Source organism: Bombus pascuorum, unplaced genomic scaffold (assembly GCF_905332965.1).
Source record: "Bombus pascuorum unplaced genomic scaffold, iyBomPasc1.1, whole genome shotgun sequence".
Classification (NCBI taxonomy): Eukaryota; Metazoa; Arthropoda; class Insecta; order Hymenoptera; family Apidae; genus Bombus; species Bombus pascuorum.
In genome coordinates this window covers 1,392,623-1,403,976 of record NW_026869730.1, presented here as the reverse complement: position 1 = coordinate 1,403,976, position 11,354 = coordinate 1,392,623, and the positions used below count along the sequence as shown (strand labels likewise).

Here is an 11,354-nt window from a genome sequence, read left to right as displayed (position 1 = left end):
ACGTAAAAACTGCACAAACACTTGAACCAGTTTCACGTGCATGCAAAGAAGAATGGACCGATAAATGGAATAACCTTGAATTTCCAGCTCCCAAATCGTCAATTTTAACACCAGTTACTTTTAGTTTATCTAAAAAACAATATTCATTTGGTGACACAAGTACGAGTCAGTTTCTTGTTTCTCCAACGTCAGAAAGTAAAGAGTCAGCGCGTGATAACGCAGAGGGTAGATCTACGCCTTTCTGTTGGAAAGCAACAACGACAACAACATTATCAAGTCCAGCATTCCAAGTACCTACTGCAGCACAAACTTTGCATAAATCTGGAACATCCAAATCATCAATTTTAAAACCACCTACTTTTAATTTATCTAAAAAACAATATTCATTTGGTGACACAAGTACGAGCCAGTTTCTTTGTTCTCCAACGTCAAAAAGTTAAGAGTCAGCGTGTGATAACGCAGAAAGTAGATCTACGCCTTTCTGGTGGAAATCAACAACGACAACAACATTATCAAGTCCAGCATTCCAAGTACCTAATGCATCACAAACTTTGCATAATTCTGGAACACCCGAATCATCGATTTTGGTACCAACTACTTTTAGTTTATCTAATAAACAATGTGAATTTGGTGGCGCAATTTCACGTAAATCTTGCACTTCTCCGGTGCTAGAAAATAAACCTGCAGCTTGCGATTCAACACCAACAAACCAAAAAGAAACAACATATAATACAACACTCGGGATGCCAACTGTACGTGGCACATTGTCAGTGACATCAGTAGTATCTGGTGATAGTACTGTTAGAACGTCTACCGGCGAGTCAACGCCTCTTATACGTGTACATCAAAAATTTATATTTAACGCCATTCCTACTGAACCGGCTGTAATGCATGGGACTCGATTCAATTTTCCTACGAATATGATACCTCCTGTATCGACTCAGATTCAAATATCGATTGATTCCACCGATTATACATTTAACGGACCTAATCCGGAACTAGCAGCATTTCCGCAATGTCCAACTACAAGTTCATTTTCTATATCGCAACCTGTTACCCAAAGTCAACAATTGTCTACTTCATCATCTATTCCTCTAGAATGCGCGTTTAATTTTGATTCGTCACCAGGAGATCATACAGCTGTAAGTAAACTAAAAGTATTAAGTCACTGAAAAAATTCCTAGCATATTCGATAATCGATTTATTCTGTTGTATTCTGTACACCCTTTGTACACTCTTCTGTACACACCGAACACTCGTAAAAATCTTTTAGCAATAGATTAGGCTGTCCCAAAAGTTTCTTTCGTTTCATTCAAAATTCAGTAAAATAATATAAAACAGAAAATGTTGTGCATCTATTATTTCCTTATAAAACGAAAGAAACTTTTCGGACAACCTAATATTATATACGTTATACGTAACATTTTCAAATTCCATTGCTACTATCATAAGATATGACTATCATGACTTGTCGATAAACAGTATTTCGAATAATGCGATGACCTGATAAGAGTTACCGTATTCCTATTTTTGAAAGCACTTTTACAGCGGTATAGAAAGAAATTTACAAAATTGTATTGTAGTATATTAGAGGTTCGCGATACCAACTATGTTAATGATTGTGTTTTACAAATGATTAACATTATTATGATTAATATATGATTTCCTTTTTAGGAACCTGGTTCAATCCAGTCCGAAGGATTTAATTTTAATCCCAATACTAGACCATCGTTCCGTTTTAGTGTTTATGAATTTAAGTATCTACAAAATATAAAATTATTTTACACATTAATAGCAGGATCTTTTTTCCATAAAAAAATGTGTTGCCATGTGTTGTTTTAGTGCACCTACTCAAGTACAACGAGATACTGCGTCTACTCGAGTACAACGAAATACTGCGTCTACTCTAGTACAACAAAATACTGCCACCATCAATTACCGCCCAATGATCAGTCCCACTCGATTACTCAATCCACGAAAGATCAGGAAAGCTTTTAGAAGATTAAAATAGGAGTCAAGTAACGGCATTCTTTTTATACAGTTGCTCATGAAGGTATTCATATTCTTGCAGAAGACACCTTTTATGAATATACTATATGTCTTGAAAGAAACATTTTGAAATGTCATTAGTATTGTAACAAAATCCGATTGTCATAGCTATATTGGTAAAGTTTTTAGCAAATCTGAAAATATACATAGATATTACAAAACACCTAACACAAGTATGCAGATATTTTGTAGAAATCAATAAAGTATTTAAACAGTCATTTAACATTTCATCAAACATTTTCCATATGTATGAAATAAGCCTAAATATTTACTGGAACCACTTTTGAGATTTTTTCTAGGCATACCAAGGAGGCTATTAATGCTGTGTGCTAATCTTTATTAAATATATGTTTGTAAATAACTTTTATGTATATTTTCAGATTGGTTTTTGGCTTTTCTATCATAAAAATAGTAGTTGCAAAATACTTTTATGAGCCATTGTATCTATTTCATACAATCGTGAGAAAACAAGTCGAAGACGCTTCGTTTTCGAAGAAAAAAGAAAAAAGAAAAAAGAAACGATTTTGAACATTTTCTCGATGCTGCTATACGCACATACTCTTTATGATATATCAATTCTTGGATCAATAACGAACTTTCATTATTGATGAGCTGCTGCTAGTGGATGAGGAAACTTAATAAAATATCGAATGTCTGCAATTTATTGAGAATAACGAGTTTATGTGGGTAACAGATATATCCTTTCATTAAGCATAGGTCTTATATAACTCGTTTATAGTTGAGAAGGAAAATACTAATCAGTACTAATTAAATTCATGAATTAATAACTTTTTTTTTGTAACGAAAGAAATGTTGCGATGCATAATGTACAATGTATTGAATTTGCTTCATACATTTAATTGATTCTGAACAATTATCTTTGCTTCATTATTTTTGAATAAATTCAGTATTTACAACTTAATAATTGTAATAAAATTATATCATTCAGATAATAAGAAAACGCGTAATAATAATTATTACGATGCAAAAAAAAAAATAATAATAAGTATATCTATAATGAGAGAAGATATTAACAACAATTAATATACAAATAATAAGTTTGGGTTTGAAAGTAACTTATTGGCAAATTGATAATGTATCTTTCAACGTAGAAATCTTGCAAGTTGTAAAACGTTGAAGGACGAGTTAAGTGTTCTGAGACCTTATTAAATCTGTTGCAACTGTGCATAGCTATTTGCAAATCAAGATGTGTAGATGTTCGAGATGCCGAAGCACTGTTCGTTATGAATAACACGCAGCGTAGTTGCATCTGTTACATCTCTGTCGAGCACAATTATATTAGTTCCTTTCGTAATCTACCTGAATATACTACCTCCCTTCTCACTAATAATACGGAAATTGCAGAGAATGGTATAACGCAATACATTGTGTTTTTTAACTAAAGATGAAACAAGCATAATTGTGGATTATGACATTTTGCTCGATTTTCTGATTTTAATGTCACTTGATGATAAAAGTAGGTGTGACATTTTAATATATATATATACATATATGTCGGAGATGAAAGGACATTGGAGTTTTTCTTTTGAAATGTTTGGAAAGGTCCCCGATACTTTAGTCCAGTTTTTTTTTTATTATTATTATAGCTGTATTTAAATAATAAAGCTGAGAAATAATTATTTATGATTTAATCCGAATATGGGTGCCCTAGATTTATGGGTGCCCTAGATTTATGGATGCCCTAGATTAATGGGACGCGGTCACGGTCAGGGCAAGGGCGTGTACTTAATAGAGGTATGAAGTAAATGAATAGCTCTCTTTAAAAACAAGGATTGATCCGAGGGGTACAGAGAGGTACGGAGAGGAGTATATAAGTTTTACATTACACGATATATGATATGATATGGTGTGTGTGTGTGTGTGTGTGTGTGTGTGTGTGTGTGTGTGTGTGTGTGTGTGTGTGTGTGTGTACACGTGTGTATATCGTGTAATGTAATGGGGGAGAGTATAGTGCTAGTAGGTTTTAATATCGTTCACGTCAACACAAAATCAAGTATGATGTACGGCCAATCTATATACACGTAGTCACCATTTGTCATTCGCTACTCTCGTTACAACGGTTCCAACTCTCTTTTTCACGCTGACCACACTCCTTGGCAACCTGACAATACTCGCTTCTCAATTAATTAACGGCCTCCCCTTATAGCATGACTCCGGTATGCCCGGCACGCACAAGTTTCAGAGACGTGAACAATCCATGGTCAAGTAGATCTCAATTTCTTAGGGTTTTCCCTCGATACTGCATATATATATATATATATGTATATATATAACATTTATCGATATTGGGTGGTATTAAAATCAGAGAACTCCACAATATGTTTATATGTTTATACTCCACTTATATATTTCCAGAATATGAGCAACAAACAAATAGAATTTAGTTTTATATATTTTGTATTATTTTATGTACGTATATAACAAAATTACTAACTTAACTTATCCTAAGATAAACTTGTATTCAAATTTAATGTTACAGTATATAAAGATGTAATAGCTTCTTCAAATAAAACTCTTATAAAATGAAATAATATTTGGTCATTTTTGGATTCTATACTTTTTCTAATACACTTCTTAGGATCTTTCAGATTTGCTATTTACATATTACATAAACTTAAAAAGCTTCTATCTATCCCTATTTTTATTTTACAGTATGTTTACAGCATTTATTATCTAAAACGATCAATGGTATATATGTACTTACATACATATAAACATAGATGTACATGTAAACTATAAAATTGTATTTTTACATATTATTAAACTGTTTCAACAAGCTGAAATAGTCATATATTTTGATTTCCTATTCTTTGAACACTATGGTTATATTATCATACTTACAGAATCAAGATTCGATATTGTGATATAGAAATTAGATTTGAGTTATTTCTATGAACTATTCGTATGAGATTTTATCAGACACGTGATAAATTATAAAAAGGAGAAAGAAGCAAAACTATGTCTGCCTCCATCATACGCAATATATACAGGAGTTACGAGATTGTTTTATAAAGATATTTAAATTATATATTACGTGATACATTGGGTTGTTGGGAAATTTCGTGCCGATGTTCAGTAGGTGGCATTAAAACAGGTCTGAATATATCAGAATGATTGAAAACAAATGAATTGTGTACATATCGTAAAAGGTGATATTTGATGCATCTTTAGAAAAAGTCTTGCTTAGAATACATTAATTTTTGTTAGTTTCAAATCTAAATATGGAAGGAAACAAAGTTCATTATAGGCATTTGATGCTTTTCTTTTACCGAAAAGGCAAAAATGCTACACAAGTAGGAAACAATATATCCGCTGTTTATGACGACAAACGACCAGACGATAAATTCGGAAGGATATTGCTCGCAATGAGACGAATTAGAGACAGCAATTGAACAAAAACGTCCAGAAGTTTCAGTTTCGTCAGAACAATGCGTGGCTTTGCGCGTCTTTGATTACTCGACAAAAGATGTTGAAGCACGCCCACCGTGTTCAACAGACGTTGGACCCTCAAATTTTCCCCTATTCAGGTCATTACAAAATTCCCTTAATGATAAAGACCGTAACTCTTTGGTCGACACAAGAAATTATACAATAAAGTTTTTCGCCGAAAAACCTGAAAAGTTCTGGGATAATTGAGATAGGAGAAGAGAACTTTTGACGTAAAGAGAAAATTAAAAATATGAAATAAATAAAATATAAATACTTATTGGTACACGATATTTATAAATACTTAAATACTTATTGGTATATCGACTAATTACTCTCTGCAATATTTATTTAAACATTTATTTACCATGAAATTATACGTAATTGTGTATATCTGCATTTCACGAAAGAAACAAGCATACTTTTTCCTTATATATAGCTACGTATAAATCGATAGTATCGATAGTTACGTATAAATACGTGTCCTTTTGTTCTCGAATATATGAAAATAATTTCAATTCATGGATACGAATTCATGGAACTTGATTGTAAATGCATGTATACATACATATTCATTTAAACAGAATTTTTCGATTTGTAGGTATTTGTGTTTATTCAACGATACGATTCTTACATTAAATTGGTATGAAAGAAGGATTATTACGTTCAGCCATTTTATCCTTTCATCCTTAAAACAAAATGCAAGGAAATAAGTGGAATTTCTCTATCTGCATGTACAAGTTGCTTGTGTATACTAATTTATAGGTGAAATTTGCAAACGAAAATTCATTTCTTAGACTTTTGAAACGTACAGTGGTTTCTGTACAAGGTATTCATAATAATTACGTAAAGGTAATTACGTTTAATTCAAATCGATAAGATAAACAAGGACAAAACAAATTCATCAGACTTTATACCTCCAAGTAAACAGTTATTTTGTTATTCTGTTCGTCGTTTCAATATTCCATTTGTTATGTTTATCCTTTTAATCCTCTCGTATTTGAGAAGGAAATATTTTACAACGCAATGTCGTTTCGTATAACGCTTTATACGAAATACCTCACGGTATATTATTCATGCGATGCTTTGAACAAAATATCTCAGGTTCAAATGTTGTTAATCGCTTTGGAACACGAAAGAGACACATATGTCGACGCAATATCGTTGACTAATAAACGAATACGCGGGATATTTCCTTCGCTTCGTTCGAGAAATACGGTTTCTCCAGGGTTCCTTATAATATTACCGTTACTGATATGTATTCCGCCATCCCTATTATTATTTACACGTGTATAGTCCATTTACCTACGATCTCTATGTATTGGAATACCGATCCCATGTACAGCTTTCAATTTATAAGAAACGTTATGTCACGAGACAAATTCTTGCGAATCCTGCGATTCTTAAATTTTAACGACGAGGATAATGAGAAAAATAAATGGAAAAGACATCGATGTAACGTACAAAGTACAACCTGTTATCGACAGATTACCGTTACGCTTTCAAAGCGCGTATCGGCCAGAAAGAAATATCGTCGTTAATGAAAGCGTGATGCTATGGGAAGATAGACTGCCATATAACCAGTATATTCCTAACAAACGAGCAACTTTTGGACTAAAAACCTTTGTTTTGGCTGAATGTGAAACTGGCTATGTATACAATTCGAAGTGGACAATTGCTACGTGACTTGAATTCCAAACCACTTGATGCCTACGGTTCAATTGTATTACATTTAACGAAACATTTGCTTCAACAAGGAAGAACTCTGTTCCTCAATAATTACCATTCGTCTCCTGCCTTGTACGAAATATTACATAAAAATGGAACTAACGTTTGCGGTATTGTACGTCTAAAACGAAAGGAAATGCCACGTTACGGGACGATTGCAAGAGATATAAAAAAATTGAAAAAAGGACAAATGCTAGTCAGATATAGCGAAACGGTGGCTTTTTGTGCGTGGGAAGACAAGAAGCTAGTATCAACCCTTGCTACTGTACATTCTCCTCGCTTGGTGATGTCAACTAATATCGATCACGGTACGGGACAATACCGGCAGAAACTCAATGTCGTTCTAGATTATAACACATACATGAGTGGAGCAAATGAAATCCATCAAATTTTACGGGAGAATCTGACCATAAGTAAATTTATGAAATGGCACGAGAAGTATCTTCTACATTTGCTTAACATAACGATATTTAATTGTCTTGTAATATTCTCTTGTCACGAAGATGGAAAAACTTTTCGCGAGATAAAAGAAGACATTATTTCTGGATCATTAAAGAAGTATTTTACACCAGTTGAAAATTTTTATCGCAAAACAAAAAGATCTCAGAAAAAGTTCCTCTTTTGCATTAAATCTCGATGTTTCCCTAAGAAAATAGCTCCTACGATAAAGAAATGCCATCCTACAAAATACTGCGTACGTTGTGAGGAGAATGAGTTACGTAGAAAAAACGAGGTACTTTTGTAACGATTGTAACGTACCATTATGCATAATACCGTGCTTTGAATTATTTCATACGACAAAGGAATAGGATTACTTGTTCGTGGAAACCGATGCTCTTTTATATTCATAAATACGCAGTATTTTACAAATTAATTTTTCTGCGAATCATTCTGCGAGATTCGTTCCTCGAATTTGCGAGATCTTTCTTTCTAGTGAAAAACGTGTAACATACATATCACGTTCAAAGCGCCACATGAGCGATATTTCTCTGCGAGCTATCTCGTACAAAGCGTCATGTAAACGATATTGCGTTGCAAAATATCTCGTCCAAATTGTATTACAAACAACTGTGTGGAAAAATGTTTTCTTCTCCTACGCGTAGTTTTTAACTAACGCAAAATATGTTTCACGATAGTAGAAGCGTATGTGTGTGTGTATATGGATGAACGTATGTGTGTAGTAATCTGCTAGGTGATCCATCCGAGTAAGTCTACTAAAGTATCTCTTTCAACTGTGACAACGTGAAAAGTATTTTACATGAAATTCGGCCAGTATTGAGAAAGGTTTTTTCATTTTTCCAAGGCTTTTTCTTTTTCTTTTTTTCTTTTAGAATTTACAAGGCCATTTTAGCACACGAACAACTACATACATTTCTGCTTTCTATCGCCTCGAATAATTAATGATAAAATAGGATTATGTATATAACGTAAGAAGATCCTGAAGTGGAATTTAGTTTCGAAAATTAAACCTGAAATCTGAAACGACACGCGAGAGGATCCGAAGACGTAATCGCTTTCAATTTGTCAGCGAGTCGAGTACCGTCCGTAATGAATTAGCCGAAGCAAGTGAAAGACGATAATCTAAGAGAAAGTAAGGGATAAATGATATTACTGCAATAGAAGATATTTCCTTATATTCTTTGGTTTCAACGTCCACGTTTGCTAAAACCTGCGATCTCGATAGGCATAAACTTCACGAGATGAAGGTCGCTTAGAGATTATGTTACTATACATATCTATGTTACTCTGTCTCTCTCTCTCTATATATATACATATATATATATTTGTTTCGGACGAAACAAATATCTGTCGGGGTTTTAATCCTTTAGTCGTGTTCAGAATACATGATGTTGGATAAAATCCACAGTGTAACGGTAATTTTCATATTTAACAATTCTGAAATTTATTTACTCGCTTCCTACATTTGCTCGTTTTGCGGATGCACGTATCTCTTTATACCATCGTCAACATGAAAAGTTTCATCGTTATCAGTAGTTCAAAATAAAACACAGGTTTAATTACATCGCCAGACTTATGTTTATTTAGACGATCGTTGTTCAACGGTAAAGTTTTATTGTAAACTCCATTGAGAACATAGTAGATTTTATAATATTTAGTAGATGCAACATTTTTTAAATTTCATTCTGTAAGTTACAAAAATTTAATATTGAAATTTACAAAAATTTGCATAAATATCTATGATTTAGTTTTAACCGACGTAGACGACTATTACGGTCATCGGTAAAGTTTGCAATCAATCTAATAATGTATATAGAATTTACAAATATTTAATACAAGTACATATAAACATATATATTTTTTTTATAATATATTTAGCACAAAAATATTTAAATAGTTATTGACCGATATTATGATCTCGCTATGTCGTTTCAACCACCTTACATACATTTACATTTTTATATTGTTTTATATAAAAGTAGCGAAACTGCTGAAAACAGAAATTACAATATATTTAATGTATACATATATCTTGTGAATATTTATTATACGACATGATTTGAATAAATCCCATCTTACGCATATAATTAATGCTAAATGTAGTTCTATTGAAATTGAGTTTGCTGGGGACCAGAAGAGTGCTGTGCTCGACAATTTCATTGAAACGCTTAAGAGATGTTCCCGAAGGAATTATGACGGGCTTTCGAGGGAACGGTGGAACTTTGTCAGGAAAAATCTGTAATCCGTTTAGAAGTCGCAATTTGAATATTATTGAATGCCTTATATTATAATATGTTTAAGCATAATAATAAATCTTAATTCTTCCCCTTTTGTTAGAATTAAATTTACATTCTGTCCGTTGGTATTAGATGCCTTAAACATTCGCCAATCGATCTTGAGAAAGGGGCGCCAAATACAACGCGATAATTAAACGAATTCACTTAAGTGAAGTTCGATTATAGTTTCCTGTAGTTTCTCGCTTCCCAATTAACTAATTAAGTTTAAATAATAACGGCAATATTCTAAACTAATACCATGGCAGAGCGCAATTTGAGATTTCCAATTTGCTTTGAACATGTTGGCAACTCTGTTAAGAAAGGATACTGGCAATTGATTCCTCGGAAAAGGTGCTACATACAATTGTAATTGAACTTGGCTTGTGTAAATTCATTTAATAATTTAACTTTACTGTGCGCCCGCATATGAAATGTGTGTGTCATGCGGTACTACGCAAAACAAATAATTTGTGCGGTGAATGAATGATCCACCATAGTGTGAATAAGCTTTTATGGTAATTGCTATTACAAACTATATTGAATCCATCAATTCATATGTTCGGCAGCTGAAGGTAAGGCGTAAATACAGAACTGCTGCTCTCGGCTATTCATTATCGATTCGGTAATAATATTATAATATAACGGTTATAACGTTTCTCGTTATTAAATCGATTATTGCACGTTGCTTGAGTCTCGTTGACATCGTGTCAATATTCAACTTCCCCATAAACGGTATCTGTAATTGCGTCATGTACAGTTATTGATTTTTGGTATGGTATAGGGGAGGAATGAAGCTACAAGCTCCCGGCTTACCAGTACCATTGCATCTATTTTTGTCCTCGAGCTACGTGACGCGTGAGCGTTATTTATCAATCCATTTTCGCATACATTCTGTATCCTATATAAAACACTGAAATGTCATTAATACACCAATGAGACGCAATTATCGTGATTATATTGATCGAGACGAATGTGAAAATGTACACAGAGATTGCCAAATGTTTACACCAAATATGTAGCGTCTGTACAAATATCTGCAATTGGAAATAACTGCCAAACGATAGATGATACGGAGAAATGTAATAAGTGGAAAAAAAAATATTAAAAATAAAATTAAATAAAATAAAATAGTAATAAGAAGTGTAAAAATGTAAAATGTTAAAGTTAAAAATTTTCAAAGCCAGTCGAAGGTCGTTTTGCATCTTTTAGATGGGATATCACATTTTAATTCGCATGTCATAACAGAGTAAAAAAAAAAAGAAAAATTCAAAACGCTACTGACAAATAATTTTGAATTGATGCAACGTCGCTATAGAAAAAGTATCGTTGAAACGGACAAATTTTTCAACCATTTGTTCTACTACACTTGCATGTGTATCAGTAATTCGATTCTTC

At 32.9% G+C, this 11,354-nt stretch overlaps 1 protein-coding gene across 1 annotated transcript; it reads left to right on the top strand.

Annotated features, from left to right (window-relative positions):
* Positions 1 to 902: 902 nt before the first annotated feature.
* LOC132915616 (uncharacterized) lies at positions 903 to 3,037 on the top strand. The gene is made up of 2 exons (XM_060975449.1): positions 903 to 1,142; positions 1,675 to 3,037. The coding sequence occupies exons 1-2, from the start codon at positions 921 to 923 to the stop codon at positions 1,840 to 1,842; spliced, it is 390 nt and encodes a 129-aa protein (XP_060831432.1). The 5' UTR covers positions 903 to 920; the 3' UTR covers positions 1,843 to 3,037.
* Positions 3,038 to 11,354: the final 8,317 nt, after the last annotated feature.